Below are 18,414 nucleotides of genomic sequence, written 5' to 3' on the forward strand. Positions count from 1 at the left end.
AGCGTAAATTTTGCGACTAAAAATACCTGCACCTGAACCGGAAGGTGTTTTTGAACCAACAACTATCTGCTCTTAATATTTACTTCTCCCGCAAAAGGATATGTTATATTTTCCGAAAACACATGTTTCAATATTTTCTAAACGAAAACCTATTTTTGTTTGTTTGAAATTTGTTGACAATGTTTCATGGTGAATTTTACTAGATCGAACTTCCATTGTCTAATATGATTCTAATAAGATTCGAAATCTATGAGAGAACAAATAAAATTAGAATGAATATCTAATATATCAATTATATATAAGCAATAAAACGTGAAATGAAAATCGTTTCTGTTTTACTCTGGTCATTTCCATCTTTTATCTTGATTATTTTATTCGTTTTATGGGATTTTCATTTCAGGTTTTATCGCTTATATATAATTGATAATCCAGCTATTCATTTTAATTTTATTTGTTTTTTTTTCACAGATTTCGGATCATATCAGACAATGGAAAGTTTGAGATAGAAATATCGTTATGGTTTTGTTTTTTATGGAATATAACTAATACTACCTCAATACTATATTATTGTAAGATAACGATCAAAAATATCTACATTGATTGCTTACCCATAATAAATGAGAATCATGTTTCGATAATAATTATTCGATATCTCTGAAAAAGGGGTTGGTTGGGTAATAGGATCAATTTTTTCTTAAAAAAACAATTGTACGAAAAAACTACTTTTCGAGCCCCGAAGAAGAATTAAGAAGAATTTAATTAAATTCGACAAGAATACAATTGTTTTCTTGAGAAAAAATTGATCCTGTTACCCAACCAACCCCTTTTTCATAAAAATTATTGGATCACGAAACTAGTTAACTGATTATTGAATATATTTATAATTATTTGATAATCTGAGGAGCTTTTTTTCAAAAATAGTACGTTGCTATGTCGATTTTTCATTGAATACCATGTACAATCTACAATATTTTCATAAAATATCTATTTTATCGGAACTACATCTTTCATTTGGGTTTATAATCATAAAATAATCTTATCTGTACGTTAAATGTATGACTTTAAAGTATCATGTCGTTGAAAAGTATTGTTACTTTCCTCGTCAAATTGAAGGTACCCACCTAAATATTTCACTGTAAACGTCAAAGGCAAATCGTTTACGTTGATCACGAGCTCCCTGTCACCCATCATGAAGAATCTGTCAACCGAAAACTGCACCTGTATCACAAATGAGCAAAATTTCAAACAATAAACCGCTGGTCTACACCACCTTCACACCACCAACGTAATCGACATCTATTTTTTGTCATCCTGTGTGACGGTTTGTTTTCTGGCTGGTATCGCCATTATAATTCCCCCTTTCGTTTCTCACCTGTCGTCCCCCACTTCGTCCGGTGTTATCTCCTATAGATTCACCTATATACATGAAAAAGATAACACGTTACGTGGTACGTACATGCATGATTTTCAAACATTCTTGTTTCGCATGGTTGACCCGTTGTATCTAGGTACTACCTGGTGTTATTGTTTCCCTTGTCACAGGAAATTTCGCGTGAGTCACAGTATTCTGATCTGATGAGCGACGGATATGTAATGATGTGAGTTGACTGTGTTTTCATTATTTCATTTAATTTTTGAAATCTGTCTGTAATAATCCATTTTTTGAGATCGGGTTTCAATTACGAGTATTACGTCACTTGCGTAAGTTCTACTTCATGTCAAAAATTACACTAAAACAAAATCCGGACTGGAATACCGTGGTCGAATCAAACCTCAAGTACCAAACTTTTTGTCTGTTACTGCGGCGGACAGCATCAGTAGCAGACGAAACATTTGGTATAGTCGAAGTAACCTTTATTGTGAATACTTAAAGCTATCGGCATCTCAAAGGCCTAAAAAACCAATACAGAGGAATAATGCCGCTGCCAACTAGTCCACGTGGACTGAAGAATTGGCGGTTTCTATTGGATAATTTTTACTAAGAGACTTTTATGATTGGCTGAAGAGTCATAAAATTAAATTTGAAGTCATGTTACGGTGACGAATAGAATGTGGGGATGAGTATCGCCGTTGTTCCGTCAATGTTCAGTTCAGGAACTGATCGCGATTTAAGTGTTGAAATTCGATATTGGTGCAGTTATAATTACTTAACATTTTTCTTCTATCTGTTTAAAATGTGGTATCCTTGGACAAGTACCAATAGTAATAACGAGTGTGATAACAACGCATACTTTGTCTGTGTAGTGATTCCAATAGCGATGGTGAACAATGCGAAAAAGAGATACCAGTGAATACGATTCGAATGCATTTGAATACTGAAACACAAAGAGTATGTTTCAATGTATATAAGAAGCTACATCTCAGGTTTGGTTTCGAGGGAAAAAACTGTTACAAGCAACATCAGATTTGACCAAAATTCCTTTCTCAGCTGTACATAAAATAGTCAAAAACAATCCTTATGAACGAAAGACGCGATGTGATACGGGATACGACTATTACAAAAGCAATGAGATTCCTACAACTGAAATCATAAGGAAGAAATCGAATTCTTCCCGCCATAACGTGAGCTGCTGTGACAAACTATTCAGAATTGGATAAAGAACCTAGGATTTAGATTTAAAATTTTCTATTTGAACGAAACTTGGTATGACACTCACGACACAGTTACGAAAGGGTGGACTGATGGTTCGAGAATGTGTACGCCTAACATGCCTGCAAACAAAGGATCGCGACTAATCATTGTGCATTGCGGAGGAAGTAAAGGATGGGTTCCGAATTCTTCGAAATTATGTGGAAAAAAACTTGAGGACTGCAATGTTTACTATCATAAGACAATGGAAGCTAATATTTTTGAGGAATGGTTTGAAAACACATTGATCCCAAATTTGGATGCGCATAGTGTAATAGTTCTTGACAACGCTTCCTATCATTCGCGACAACTCTTCAAAGTACCGAATGAAAATTCGAGGAAAGATGAAATACAAAGTTTTTTTAATGGATAACAATTTGTATTTTGAAGATAACTATACCAAAAACCAACTACTTGAAGTTTTACAGATATTACCGAAGAAGACTAGCAGAAAAGAATTAAAAAAGTAATTTTAGTTGAAAAGGACTATGTGGAGATTGGACACTTCCATATTAATGGTGGAAAGAAATTCATTATTGATTTAAATGACGACAGTGATAGTGAAAGAGAGAACATGGAAAAGGAATTATCAGACGCTTTCGAAGAAAGTTAGTGAAGTGTTATTGAAGCGATCGATTTTATATATATTTGAAATATGAAAACAAGCCTGGTTTTTCCAATTTTTCTAGTAAAATTTTAGATTATGTGAAAAAGTGGTTCATACGAAAGTACATTTTTTTATTTCCTATAAATTGTACCTTAAACTTTTTCTAGATAGAAAGTGGGAATCGAAAAAAAAACATTTTCCACCTTCAAAATTCACACCATTTGATTCCCCATCTGTTTAATCGACTTCAAGTTATTTTTTCCGTATTGAGCATAATAATGTCTTTCCTCAATAGTTATTTTAATGCTGATGTTAATTCCTCTCTTTTTTTCGAAAAAATCATTGTATATTCTTGAGAATCGTCAATTTTTAGCAGACCTTTGGAAAATTTTATTTAGTCGGTGGAGGAATGCATTGCCTTAAATTGGTCATTTTGGTGTTTACTAATTCCTTGTGCTAATGAATACTACAAGAACATATAATTTTCATAATTGACGTGGAAATGTTTTGTCTACTTTGAAATATTTCACATTTGTTTAATATAAACAGAACTATAGTTCGTTCAGTATTGTCCGAGAGTAAAAGAATTTCAAGAATGCAAACATGTCGCTACATCAAAGAAAGCAACATAGTCGTCTCAAGCAAATAGCACTGCAATTCACCCACAAAATCATTGAGATATGTCTACCCTCTATATCCCTTGAGGACGCCGCTAACGAGCCATTAAAATAGAGATATGCGACAAAGAACGCGAAAACACCGATAAAGAATGCGAAAATACCGCCAAAAGAACCGCTCGATGTTTTTTCTGATATTACATTCAAGATAATATTAATAAGCGTCGGTATTAATATAAATTTTCCATTGATATATTCTGTATGATAAGAAGATAATTAAAATATGGTGAAAACTAATAGTGTTTAAACATTTTATTTTGGGAGGGACAATTTATATTTGAAATAGTTTTTTATCATTTAGAATTGTTACCTTCTACAGATCTATAAAATAATCAGAATATTAAATTCACAAATGTAGAGAGGGCTGCATTTGATAAATTATCTTTTTGGAAAAATTTTGGGAAAAAAATCAAATTTGTCATTAACTCGAATTTAAAAATTTTTGCATATTAAAACAAATATGTACCATCTGGTGACGATTTAAAGACTCTATCCATTTTCTTTATCCAACCTATTTAAATCAAAACATTATAATTCGTAGTTATGATTCGTCTTTTGATGTAAATAAATTTGATTATTATTAAATTATTATTATCATTGACACTGATCGTCGGTATGATAATGAAGATGGATAAAGTATTCGAAACATCACCAGATAAGTATACAAATAGAATAGATTTCCGCAGTTAGAAATTTGAACATCTGATTTTGAGTTGAAACGCGTTCAAAATTTTGCGTTGTTCGACGTTTCGACTTCGACATATTCAGGAAGTAGAAAAGTGTGGAGAGATACACTTTATATATTCTTGTTGGTTTGGAAATGAAGATTCATATTCCTCATTGGATTTTATAGTTGATTCAGAAACAATTTTATAGATTTAATGGGAATACTTACTTCGAATGAGACATTGCGATAATTTTAATCTGTACTTTCTTGGTTTTTTCTCATTTTGTCTTCAATCGAGAACCGCCTGCCCGGTACTGACGATGCCCAATAGGCTGAAACAGCTGTCTACCGGTGGCTCTTAAATTGAAATCATTTCTGAACAGATTATAACAGAACTCGCCTAGTAATATTTTATAACTACATAGAAAGCGTTTCAAATATGGCGGCATAAACAATACATGCTCTCCCTGAAACACTGAATTGTATCCTGAAAAGATGCGCCGAAAAATACTCAGGATGGGATAAATTCACAATAATACAAAACAATTGAATGAAATTGAATTAGCAGATCTTAGCACTATTCACCATTACTATCCCGACATCCATTACCATCTGACGACACCGCTTTCTTCAAGTACCTATAAACTTTTCATATGCACATTTATGACATTGCGTACGTGTGTAATACATTGAATTTGACCCATTCACCATCACCCATTTTTTGTATATCTGCAAGCACCGAACCGAATATAGGATATGCTTCTAATACCTCGACTTACATGTCAACGTGATACTGTTACGTCTATGTGTTTTTTAATTGATTGGTAAACTTAGTATCTACTCAACAAACTTATTCAAAAACAAAAATATAACTTATACTTGTTCTAATAATTTGACACACACTTTAGACTCGACTAATAACCGTATTTCAATGAATTTCAAGAATTTAGATAGGTAAACATATCCTTCAAGTGAACATGGTATACTTATCACATTAACAATAATAATTGATTATTAATCATATCATATGGTGGTAATATATTTGACATATTTGTTAATTCCTTTCAATCTCTTTGTTTAAATTATGATGAATATATTTCAAGAAATGCTGAATAAATAAAATTAAAAATTGTACTTTTTATTATTATATACAGGGTGTGCCAATGAGAACGAAACAAATCCGTTTTCTCATAATTGGCGTTTAGTAGGTACTCTAAACTGCTCGTACCCGTCAATTTTCATTTTAGGGGAACAATCTTTTGTCGTTCAACCTTGTGACATCCAACCCACAAATCTTTTAAAGAAGAAAGGTCCTCTACACTACTCGCGCACGACTGTATTAACACGTACTTCTTTTAGGTTGAGTTATGAGAAGTAAAGGGGAAGCTTAAAAATTGAGCGATACGTCGTTTGCAAGGTCAGCTGTTTCTTTTTTCAACACTTTGTACAGTTTCAAGTTTGATGCAGTAGATGTCGAGATAAAACGTTATACAGCAAACCGGACAAAAAAAAATTTCCATTTTAAGGTTTCAAGGCCAATTTTTCAATGGGTAATTTTTAAATAATGTCAATTTTCAACAGAATTGATTACTTACAATTATTGAACTTCATTGTGAAATCACTATATCCACTTATATTACAGCACAGTTGTTTAACAACAGAATTCTCTCACCGTAAATATCAGCTAAAAATGAAGAAAAAACCTTCAAATGAAATAGTGGGAAACGAAGGGGACGTATACTTGCAGTTGTTACAAGACACTGTCTTTTCCAAATTGACAGAGACTTCTTGGACATGGATATTACAATGAGTTGACATTTATTACTGTTGTCTGACAAATAATTGAAGAAGGTGATTAATAAATCATCACGTGAACAATATTCATCCGGAATCACGTGGCAATCAGTCGAAAGCCTAAGCGCTTCTGTGTAGAATAATAGAGGGGTCAGTGTGTGATTAATTGTCAGGTAAAAATTTGCATCATTAATGCGAATGAATCACCTTTTTCAGTTGTTTGTTAGACATTGGATCTCTCTGCTGTCGTCATTATTCGAAAGAAACCTTTTCTGGTAGATTTATCGATCGAAAAGGGCTAATGAAATGGTTAGCAAGGTCACCTAATTTTATTCTGTTGGATTTTAGTTGTTTATGTGGGGTTACTTGAAGAGATTACAATTTATAAGACTCAACCAGCATTTCTAGATTATTTACGTCATCGAATTATTGATGATGAATGTTGAAACATCACATCCGAAATGCTTCGGAACATCCGAAACCACTTCGAACTAAACCTCCATCAGGAGTTTAATTTCTTGTGAGGTTAACACTTCAAAAGTGTGTTGAGAATGACTGTCCCCTTTTTTTGTGAAAAATGAGATCACAAGAATTTTTGTGAACATTTGATAAAAACTAATTTCATGTTGACTTGTCAATAACTTCGACGGATAAATATGGGCAGGATATTATTTTATCCTCCTAATTAACTTCATTATCCCGAATGATTTTTTCAAAAGCCAACTATTTCGGCCTGTTTTGTTTTTATTGGCTCACCTTGTACTAAAGAACAAATAAATAGTCTTCATTTCAAAACCAACCGTTTATCCATCGGTGTTAATTCAGAATTTAATTTGAAATAATTATATTGACTTCGTATGGAAGTACGAATATGCATACATGGTAGTATGACAGTTTACCCATAATACATCTTTGTCAGTCTCGCCTTGATATCACGTCAGAATGTACAGTACGGATAATTAAATATATAACAATGATATTGGGTTGATAGGATTTTCGGTTTTAGTACTATGTTAACATCACTCGGTTGTTGGCGAGTCACCTCCATTTACGTAGTTTACGTTTACGTAGTTTCATTACATTACTCTGGAAATATTTAATTGTACGTATAAATCTGTGTATGGATTAAATAGGCGATTAGTCATCAGAAATTATTCATGCCATAGATGTTAACAACGAAATTTATTTTCTCAACTGACTGCTTGAATATTTTTACATATCTCCCTAAATAAGTGGACATGGTCAAGAAATCATTCTTGAATTAATTAATATTGTCTCCTGATAATGAGAATATCGTCGACAATATAATAACATTTTTCAAAATCGGTATCGAGGTAAATGTTATCACAAGATCGGTTCAAAGTGTAGCAAAATATTGGCATCGCAAAATGAAATTATCATCTTGCCACGTGAAGTTAGGCAGAACGAAATTTATTGAAAGTATTATGAAGTTCAAAGTGTAGTGAAATATTTGAATTAAATATTCAACCAAAATATTTTCCTATAATCAAAAATATGGAATAAATGTACTAGAGTGGGCTGAAAAGTCTTGGGATTTACACATAGAGGGCACTAGTTTTATTCTTTTTCAGTAAGTATTAACCTTTAAAAGGAATCTGTGGAAATTTCATGATATTCTAGTGATGATAAGTTTGTGAGTTATTGTGATAAGAGTGGCATTACTTTCGTTATTTTCAAAACTATGAATCAAAAATAACTTCGTGTTTTAATTTTACACTGCTTTTTGGTGGAAAAAATATTTTTAAACGAAGTAATGGTTTGAAAAGTGTTACAAGGGTTCCGCTCGATTAGAAACAACATAAAAACAAAAAAAAAAACCACAAAATCGTTTTGAATGAACGAAAAGTGGAGTTGCGTGAGTTATATTAGATTGTCGGGGAGCTAGCCCATGGCCTGATTCACTGCGACCTTTCTTGATCTGATGTGATGCTCCTTGGTTGTTAGAGCTGACCCATTCATGTAGCTGGCAGCTTCTGGTTTCACTTCCCCGCATGCGTGTCTCAGCCTTGCTATCGCGTCGCATTCACAGAGCACATGCAGTGCGGTTTCTTCCTCTTTTAGACAGAACCTTCATTGGGTTTCTTCTGTCAGACCCATGTTGCTCATATGTTTCCTGAGTCGGCTATGTCCCGTTAGTAGACCCACCACAACCCCTACAACCTCACGGTTGTGGTGTAGCGGGTCTTCCGTGAATCTGGGCGTTGGTTTCTTTATGAACTCTTCCGCCTGCCTCATTCTTGGGAGCTTATTCCACCATTCTATCGATCCGGCTTGCTTCTATGAATTTATGGATGTCTTTATATATGTTTTCGCTACCCCGCAGAAGAGTTTTGGGCCGAACATAACCTTGGATGCGCCTTCACGGGCTAGAACATCGGTATCCTTACCCTTGTGACCTTCATGCCCGGTATTCAAGCTAGAGTGACCCTATTTTGGGTATTTAGCTCCTTAAGTGCGCTCAGGCAGCTTCCCACCAGTCTTGAGAAGACTTGAAAAAAGCTGAGCGCCTTAATTGCCGCCTGGCTATCGGAGAAAGTGGCAATGGTTTTATTTGTGACCTTCTGCCTGTTTATTTTTCCTATGTAGTGTTCGATGACCGCTACTTCTGTCTTGAACTCAGTTGCATTATGTCCGAGGCTGAGAGCGAATCTCGTCTTTGCTTTACCTTGGTATAAACCGGCTCCCATTCCTTCTTGGGGCTTTGAGCCATTTGTATAACAAGTTTCTTCCGCTTTCACCAGTGGGTCGTTTTGCCAGTCCTTTCTACTTGGTATGATGATTTAGAAATCTTTTTGAAAGTTGTACTGCGGAACTGTGTTATCCACTGGCATTCCTAGTATCGGATCTGCCTTCAGTTCATTGTACAGTTTCAAGTATGCTGTACCGTGATTGGGGTTTGCCACTGCATTAGCCTGTGTGTCACCAGTCGAGCTTCTCTTTGTATATAGATGTGTAATAGTGGAAGTCTGAGTAGGACCTCAAGTTCTGTAGTTGGGGTCGTTCTCATGGCTCCCACGACACTTAGGCACACCAGCCTTTGTATGCCGCCTAATAGCCTAGCCGTACCCGATTGCCTTGTTCTTGTCCACCAAGTTACTATACTCTATGTTATCATGTGTCTCACTACCCTTGTATATAACCAGAGTGTCATTTTTGGGTTCAGCCCCCAATTTTTCCCGTACATTCTTCTGCAGATTCCTAGGGCTATGCTGGCCTTATGTGTTGTTCTTTGGATGTGGAGGTTCCACTTGAGCCTGTGATCGAAAGTCACACCGAAGTATTTGACTTCCATGGCGAAAGGTATGTCCATTTCATTGAGTATTGGTGGTTTTAGTCCTCTCACCACTCTTTTCTTTGTGAACACGACGACAGTGGTTTTTTGGGCATTCACTTAGAGATTCTCATGCTCACACCATCTGCCGACGATGTTCAAAGCTCTTTGCATGCGCTCCGAGATGAAGCCTGCAAATTTCCCTTTTGTGACTATCACCAGATCGTCAGCATATCCCAGGCAATATGTGCCTTCTTCAGATAGCTTTCTGAGGAGATCGTCTACCAGGGTTGCCCATAGCAATGGCGATAGTACGCCTTTTTCCCCAGTGCGTCTATAAGTGACTCCGTGGATACAGCTACTGCAAATTCTTTGTCGTCCAGCGACTTAGATAGTTGTCTGTTTAAGTCGTCCAGTGCCAAATCTGTCGATTTCCCAGGCTGGATATGCATCTTGACGAGCACTAAGAGGTCTTTCCTTCAACGTTTTGTCTCTTATGTATCGATCCAGTAACCTTTCAACGGTTTTCATTAGAAAGGACATTAGACTGGTAAGTCTGTATGACTTGGGCGTTTGATCTAATAGTTTGCCTATTTTGGGCAGGAAGACTACTTTCACTTTTTGCCATGATTTTGGAATATATCCCCAGGCCACGCAGGCTCTGAGAATCCTGCTCAGATGTGGTATCAGCACATACAGTCTCCAGCCTCCAATCCTCCGCCGTCGGCCTTCTGTGCCTTGTTGGGAGAAGGGAAGGCCCTCCCGAGAGCCCAGGTTCAGATATCGTTGGGAAATGGGCTATCAACCATTAGCCTTATACTTTATCTTTCCGTTTCTGTGTAGGTTCCGTCTTTTTTTTGGGTAAACCAACTAAGCAGACAGTATTTTCCTATTTTCCTGGGCAAGTAGTCGGTGGATTCTTGCACAAGTGGGCGTTTCTTTCACCTCCAAGCAAAACCTCCTCCATGAGTCTTTTTGCCTTCCGGATTTCTTTGTTATACTGCGTAAGTTTTTTCTTACATGTGTCCCAGTCTTGGTTTTCTTGCGTTAGTTAGCCGACATTGTAGAGATATCAAAAGAACGTGTTGGCTTCATATTGCATCAACATTTGACTATGAGAAAGCTCTGTTCAAAGTGGGTTTTGATGATTCTGAGCAGTGTTTGGCCTTGTTCAAACATGAAAAACCGGAATTTTTGCGTCGATATGTGACAATATATGAAACAAAGATCCATTACTTCACTCCGGAATCAAAACCATCGTCATCTGAGTGGAGAGCAACTGGTAAACCTCGTTCAAAGCGGCCGAAAGCACAACAATCGGCTGGAAAGGTTTATGGCTTCTGTATTTTGGGATGTTCGTGGTGTAATATTCATCGACTATCTTGAGAAGGGAAATACCATCAACAGTGAATATTATATAGCGTTATTGGAGCGTTTGAAGGCCTCAATTACGGAAAAACGATCTCTTTTTTTTGTACCTTGGGAGCTGTCTGACTTGTCCATTTAGTCCAAGTCTCCAGAAAACACTGCAGCCTCTTGGGCTTATTGCATTTATTCTCCCATCTTCTCATGACACCCATTCCATCAGTCTCGTTCCCTGTACTAGTTTGTACAGGTTCCGTGTTGGATGTTCGTCATATTCTTCTTGGCGTAGTTTTGTACGTCCTGTTTTGCCTGCCTCCTGTAATTCAGTGCCTCACATTCGCAGTTTGTACAGGTTCCGTGTTGGATGTTCGTCATATTCTTCTTGGCGTAGTTTTGTACGTCCTGTTTTGCCTGCCTCCTGTAATTCAGTGCCTCACATTCGCATAAGATGTGTAGAGCTGTTTCTATCCCTTCGTTGCATAATCTGCAGCTGAGGTCTCCGTTGTACAGCCCCATTCTATTCAGGTGTTCTCTAAGCGGACAATGACCGGTTATTCTGAGCCTATCCCTACTATATTGAAGTAGTTCTTCAGTTCTTTTCTCGGACGGTTCCCTAATGAAGGTTCTACTGTGTTTGTTGCCAGCTACTTTTTTCCAGTACTCTGTGTGCTTCTTATTGGTCCATGTCCTAATCTGGTTTCGTATTAATGATTTTGGTACCTCCAGAGCTGGTTCAGGACCTATATATGAAGTTGATGATCCGCGTCTAGCGCATTCATCAGCTCTATCATTACCTGTGATTCCTGAATGCCCTGGCACCCAGTACAAAGTTAATTTGTTCCTGTTTGCAAGTTCATTCAGTTCTTCATGGCATTCCCAGACCAGTTTTGATGTCACCTTCGGGTTTGTCAGAGCCCCTAGTGCGGCTCTTTCTGTCTGTAAAAATATTAATCCGCTCATTTCTTTGAGGTCTCAATTTAATAAGATAGCATACACTTCTGCCTGGAAGATGGGTGTGTATAGTCCTAGCGGATAGCTGTAGTTTAGATTTCTATCCGCTCGGTATATTCCAGCTCCCGTTCCATGTTTGTTGTTCGATCCATCTGTATACCAGGTGTTTTTTCCAAACATGTTTTCCGCTTGACTAATGGTCTTCCACTCTTCACGGCTTATGATTTTGGCCGTGAAGTTTGTGTTAAAGTTTTACTTGCACATATTCAATATATTTCCAGTCTGAATTGGCCCATCCTGGCCTCCCCCATTATCACAAAGTGTAAAGGAGGTAGATTCAGGAGTGTCTCCAATGCAGCTGTTGGGGTAGTTCTCATTGCTCCCGTCATTCCCAAACATGCAAGTCTTTGCACCTTACCTAGTTTGTTGATGGCGGTCGCCTGCTTCATCTTTGGCCACCAGATCAGAGATGCGTATGTTATCATGGGTTTAACCACCATCGTGTATAGCCAATATACCATGTCTGGTTTTAGCCCCCATGTTTTTTCATAGGTGCGTCTGGCGACCATCAGTGCTACCTCCGCTTTCCTCTTTATCCTGTCCAAGTGTTGATTCCAGGTCAGTTTGGAATCTAGGATTACTCCCAGATATTTAACCTCCCCCGCCACTTGTATTTCTTCACCTCGAAGTTTTAGAGGTCCGAGACCCTCCGTGTTAGTCCTCTTGGTGAATGCTACTATGGATGGGCTTATGTTAAGCCCTTCTTCCTCGGTCCATCTTGTTATAATGTTCAGGGCCTGCTGCATGCATCCCTTCACTACATATCGAACCCATTTGAAGAAAAATAAAGTGCTACTTCATCAAGACAATGCACAGTGTCACAAATCAATGAAAACGATGCCAAAATTGCATGAAATGGGCCTTGAATTGCTCCCGCATATACCCGGAAAAAAAAGATTCTTTGAATGAAAGAAAATTCACTTCATTCAAAGAAATAAAAGTGTCATATATGCACGACAAAATATTTTGTCGCAAGAAAAAAGAATTCTTGACTCCCAACTATTTCTTCAAGCATATGTTCATTGTATCAAACAAATCTTTGATTGAAACAATCGCATCCATCAATTATTTCAATTTGAAGAAGAATTGAATTCAAATACTATTTTGTCTAATTTATATCGAGAATGAGTTAAAGAAATTGGAATATTCTATCAAAGAAACAAAATTTAAAGATGGGTGAACTGATTGAAGTAATCAAATGTATTTTTTATTTGGGTAAAATTTATTTCGAAGAAACAATCTGTAAGATGATGGAGAGCTTTGCTTGTTTTGATAATGGGAAAATTTCCACTGAAGTACCAATTTTGTTAAACAAATAATGAATACTAGTTGAACGAACAATGTTTATAACTCATTGTGTCTTGCCTTTATAGTAAAGCATTTCAAGAGTTCAAAATTAGTATGAATAATGATGAATCAAATGAAGTAGAATTTCACTAGTTCGGACTTCTATTGTCTACTATATAAAATGATTTGAAATCCCTGAAACAAGTAAAAAAGAAGAATTGAAAATGACTTGGAATATCTCCACTTTTTATTTTCATTTCCTTTTTTTATTTCTGTATTTTTATTTATTCAATTGTTCTATTTTTACTTGTATTTTATTTCACTATCATTTCATTTCAGGTTTATTTTCGTTAATATAATTGTTATTTTCAGCTATTCATTTTCAATTCTTCTTTTTTAGTTGTTTCAGGGATTTCAAATAATTTTATATAGTAGACAATGGAAGTCGGAACTAGTGAAATTCATCATGAAACATTGTCAATCACCTTCAAACAAAAATGAAATAGAGTTACAAATCAAAATCCTTCCCTCTTGTTTGGATTTGGTTGTTGAATTCAATCAACCAAATATTATACTAATTTGAGTATCAACATCTCGTTGGTAGTAATGGAGCTTCAGATCGGTTCTACTGAAAATTACTTTTCCCATCTCTGAAACTTTAATATACTTTTTACCGTCAAATATTTTTCCATAAAAAGAAAATCATTAGACCACCGATTGCCATCTCCTGCTGATGCTGATTCGATTATTGCCTGAAGTTTGTAGATAAAAAGCATTACATAGTTTTAGTATTGGGAAAAGTACATTTCGGCAGAATCAGAAATACAGAGAATTAGTGATATAATTTACATGAATCTCCGATCGAAATAGATCAAGTCATTGAATAATTTTGAGAATATAGTTTGTTCAACAACCCAATTTCTTAATACATGAAATGAAATTTCTATCATTTTCTCAACTGGATTATTGGTCTACTTACGGTTCACGATTTTTTAATGAGCTGCTGATGGGAGTCTTGCGGATAATATTTCATATTCAATACTGATTATGTAAATGCCATGGAAAATTTTTCAACATGAGAATGAGCAAAATATAAATAAAAATCCAGAAGTTTTAGTAACAAATTTACTCAAAATTATCAAATTATAATAGACTTCTACAAATATTTAAATAAAAATATAAATTATTCACCAATGTTTAATCCTGATCTAACACAATAACATATTTTGTATTTTCCAGTCTCTTGATACTCTATAAGAACTTAATGAATAAAAATAAGGGAAACGAAACCAAATTAATATTTTCTATAAATATTATTTTCATTAATAAAATAGTGATTGATTTTTTAGAATACTGTTGAAGTAAATTTTACAATGATTTTGAAATAAAAACATATGTCTACAAAAGCAACTTCTCTATTCTCTATGGTTTTCAACAGTAGCCTCTGGGTAATCAATAGATTTGGTGGAAGTTCCTGATGTTGAAGGCGAGTTCGATACAAGAAGTGAAGATGTGATATCTATCAGAATTCGATTTGGAAACCTTTCACTGAAGTAATGTATGGGCACGTGCTTGAAAAAAACTATGTCTGTTTATCCAATACATGCTATTCATAATTACTTCAAAATATGAAATGAAAGAAAGTATATGAATATCAACATACCTGTGAAAACACTGAAAAACTTCAAACCACGTATAATAAACAAAAAATGTAAACCTCTCATATCCTTGGAAAATGCAAAACTCATTTTATTCTTGTTCCATTCGTGATTAGTTTACGGTTCTTGTGCAAACGTAAATGGTGCCGACCGGCACTGTAATTCTTAGGAGTATTTCAACTATACCATTTCTTTCAAGGAAATAATTTAATTTTTCAAACCAACAAATAATAAAAATATTGAAATGAAATTATCCATAGGCTTGAAAATATTTCCAAAATTAGTTAAATGTAATGATATGTATTGTTGAAGTGAAAATAAATATTCAGCTGATTCAATTATACAGAGTGTCCAAGATAAGGATCCTAAGCATGGGAATCTCAGTATCTGTTGGAGATACAGCTTAGGTTAAATTAAGAAAAAGTTGTGTTCTTTAAAGCTTATTTACATGCCGTTTAGAAACTTGAAGAATTTTCATGGCCTGCTGAGATATTTGGAAAAAAAGAGAATTTGACAATATCAATTTTATTTTTTTCTGACTTTATTTGAAAAGATATCAAAAAACGAATAACACTTTTTCATTGGCGCTTTCAAGGTACTACACGATGGTATTTTTAGTTTTTATATCCGACGTTTCGTTTTCAAAAACCCATCATCAACTTTATTTTTTTAAATAGCCCGAAAAAAAAGTACACCCTGTATCTGATTCCATTTTTTATTACGAATTCAACGGTGTAACACATGCCATTGTTTTCTTTTTAGTTTAAGAAAAAATTGCATTTTTCCTATTTTTAAAATGTATTTTTAAGTAGGTTAATAATGATTTTTTTAAAGTAATGAAAACAACAAAAAAATTAACGCATTTTTTTATTTAATTCAAAGGAGGTGTTCAAACAGGTTTCCGTTATTTTCCAAATATAAGTATGATCTTCTAACTGTAGAACTTAAAACATCACGTAACATCTCTGGTGTAATACTGTTAAATGCGACAGTTACACATTCTCGTAACTGCTGTTCAGTTTCAAAAGAATGTTGGTAAACCCGGTTTTCAACAAAACCCCATATGAAGAAGTCCAGAGGAGTTAAGTCAGAGGATCGCGCTGGCCAAGACACTTCACTAAAGGTTCCAATCCACCTTTCAGGAAATCGCTGCGAAAGATACCCTCGAACTTGTCTAGAATTATGTGCAGGAGCACCGTCTTGTTGAAACCAACAGTTATTGACCTGTGCCAGAGGTAAATTATCTAAACAGTCTTCTACATAGTTTTGCAAAAAATGATGGTATCGTTCGGCGGTCAAAGAATTATAGTAAAAAAACGGACCTAGTATTTTAGTTCCTAAAATTGCACACCACATATTAAACCCAAAACGTTCTTGATGTCTTGATATTTTCTTAACACGCGGATTTTGCTGAGCCCAGTAATGCGTATTGCGGCGGTTGAAGATACCATTATTAGTGACCATACTTTCGTCGGACCATATTATTTTTGAAGGGAAATTATAATCTTCTCACGCGCGTGTATACCATTCGCAAAAATTTCGGCGCCGTTCGAAATCCCCTGGTTTAAGTCCTTGGCAAATCCTAAATTTATAGGGGTGATATCTATTTTTACGCAAAATAAATTGAGCTGTGGATTTGGCTACTCCTACATTATTTTCGATTTGCCTAGTTGATATTTCAGGGTTCTCAACAACTGCTTGTAAAACATTATTTTGGGCTTCTTCTGAAGATTCCTTTTTTCGAGATAAAACAGGCTTTTTAAATGAACCATATTCTTTTAAATTTCGAGCCAGCTCTAAGAAAATGGACTTACATGGCTGCTTTCTTTCTGGATATGTATTAAGATACATTGCTGCTGTATTTACAGTATTTTTGTGGCACAAAATGTAGCACGTTAGCATGTCAAACTTTTCTTCATGACTATAATGCTCACCCGGCATATTCGACGATAATAATACAATATTATCTATTCAACAATAAACAATAATAACGACAACAGTAACAATAACTCTAAAAACAACAACTCGACAAACAGGCTAACAACAACGACAATTACTATTTTATCGTGTAATTAAATAATATTTGACAGGCTCGGTGACAGGTATTTACGTCAAAGCATTTGTTTGCAACGCCTACTTAAAGATTTTTTTTTAAATAGAAAAAAAGTAATTTTCTTTTAAACTAAAAAGAAAACAATGGCATGTGATACATCGTTGAATTCGTAATAAAAAATGGAATCAGATACAGGGTGTACCTACTTTTGTTTCGGGTCATATAAAAAAATAAAGTTGATGATGGTTTCTTGAAAACGAAACGTCGGATATAAAAACTAAAAATACCATCGTGTAGTACCTTGAAAGTGCCAATGAAAAAGTGTTATTCGTTTTTTGATATCTTTTCAAATAAAGTCAGAAAAAAATAAAATTGATATTGTCAAATTCTCGTTTTTCCCAAATATCTCAGCAGGCCATGAAAATTCTTCAAGTTTCTAAACGGCATGTAAATAAGCTTTAGAGAACACAACTTTTTCCTAATTTAACCTAAGCTGTATCTCCAACAGGTACTGAGATTCCCATGCTTAGGATCCTTATCTTGGACACACTGTATATTAGTGTCAAAACAGCACCCCATAGTGCTAAACTGAATTGGAAAGTTTTCATTCAACAGACGTATTTTTGATTTGATGAAATTATATTGTTTGACTCAACTGAGTTATTTTGAGGACTTAATAAATTTTATTCTTGAAATGATCCACAATTCATTTGACTAAGTAAAAGACCTCTTTAATTGAAATATAAGAGAAATTAAAATGAGAACTCCATTTAGTCTCCTCAAAATTATCATCTAATCGATACAATACACACGTCGTTTGGAGTGATTGATATTTGATCAAAATGATTAATTAAATTAGACTTAATAAATTTCTTTAAAGCAACAAATCTTTTTTTTTCGTGGACCAGATTGGCTCCCAGCGACTACTAGCTATTCATAGACCTCAAAAAAATGCTCACCGGTAAAAAATTTCGCTCGATTGAAGAGGTTATTGTTGAACCTGAAGCCTATTTTGAGGCAAAAAGTAAATCGTTCTACCAAAGTGGTATTGAATAATTTGAACGGCGCTAGAATGATTGTGTAGCTCTTGATAGAGATTACATCGATGGATGAAGCCAATTTTGAACAAAAAATGCGTTTTCTTTCTTAGGCCCGGGACTTTCAGCCCAGGTGTTAAATTCTCCTATCGAATAGAAATTATGGAAAAAAACACTGTTTTTATTTGCAAACTGGCTTTGAAAGCACAACTAGGAAATATAAAACTCTCAGTGAAGACATGACCGAAGAAGCAATTGTATGGCGAAACACGTGTTGGGTTTTTGTGAAACCGTTTAGTGAAAATCTCAGCAATTGACACTAAAAATTCATAATATC

At 35.1% G+C, this 18,414-nt stretch overlaps 2 protein-coding genes across 11 annotated transcripts in view; one reads left to right on the forward strand and one right to left on the reverse strand.

Annotated features, from left to right (window-relative positions):
- The window catches only part of PRL-1 (protein-tyrosine phosphatase 4A family member PRL-1), a 71,789-nt gene that overhangs the window by 28,710 nt on the left and 24,665 nt on the right, over positions 1-18,414 (forward strand). The window contains exon 1 of one of the 8 annotated variants that reach the window (XM_023159698.2): positions 1,460-1,598. The exons of 6 other annotated variants lie outside the window; for them this stretch is intronic. The gene's annotated coding sequence lies outside the window, so the exon portion shown is untranslated. Of the gene's footprint in view, positions 1-1,459; positions 1,599-7,365; positions 7,477-18,414 lie in introns of those variants that run through there. One more of the 8 variants, XM_023159701.2, reaches the window with a different exon arrangement.
- Positions 1-18,414, reverse strand: part of LOC111504971 (low density lipoprotein receptor adapter protein 1-A) — a 35,473-nt gene that overhangs the window by 15,654 nt on the left and 1,405 nt on the right. Inside the window, exon 1 of one of the 3 annotated variants that reach the window (XM_023159704.2) lies at positions 1,122-1,307. The exons of the other annotated variants lie outside the window; for them this stretch is intronic. Within the exon in view, the coding sequence (XP_023015472.1) occupies positions 1,122-1,191 (70 nt within the window). The 5' untranslated portion in view covers positions 1,192-1,307. Of the gene's footprint in view, positions 1-1,121; positions 1,308-18,414 lie in introns of those variants that run through there. 3 annotated transcript variants of the gene reach the window in all.

Source organism: Leptinotarsa decemlineata, unplaced genomic scaffold (assembly GCF_025532065.1).
Source record: "Leptinotarsa decemlineata unplaced genomic scaffold, Ldec_3_MD MMD2_tig00026299_RagTag_RagTag, whole genome shotgun sequence".
Lineage (NCBI taxonomy): Eukaryota > Metazoa > Arthropoda > Insecta > Coleoptera > Chrysomelidae > Leptinotarsa > Leptinotarsa decemlineata.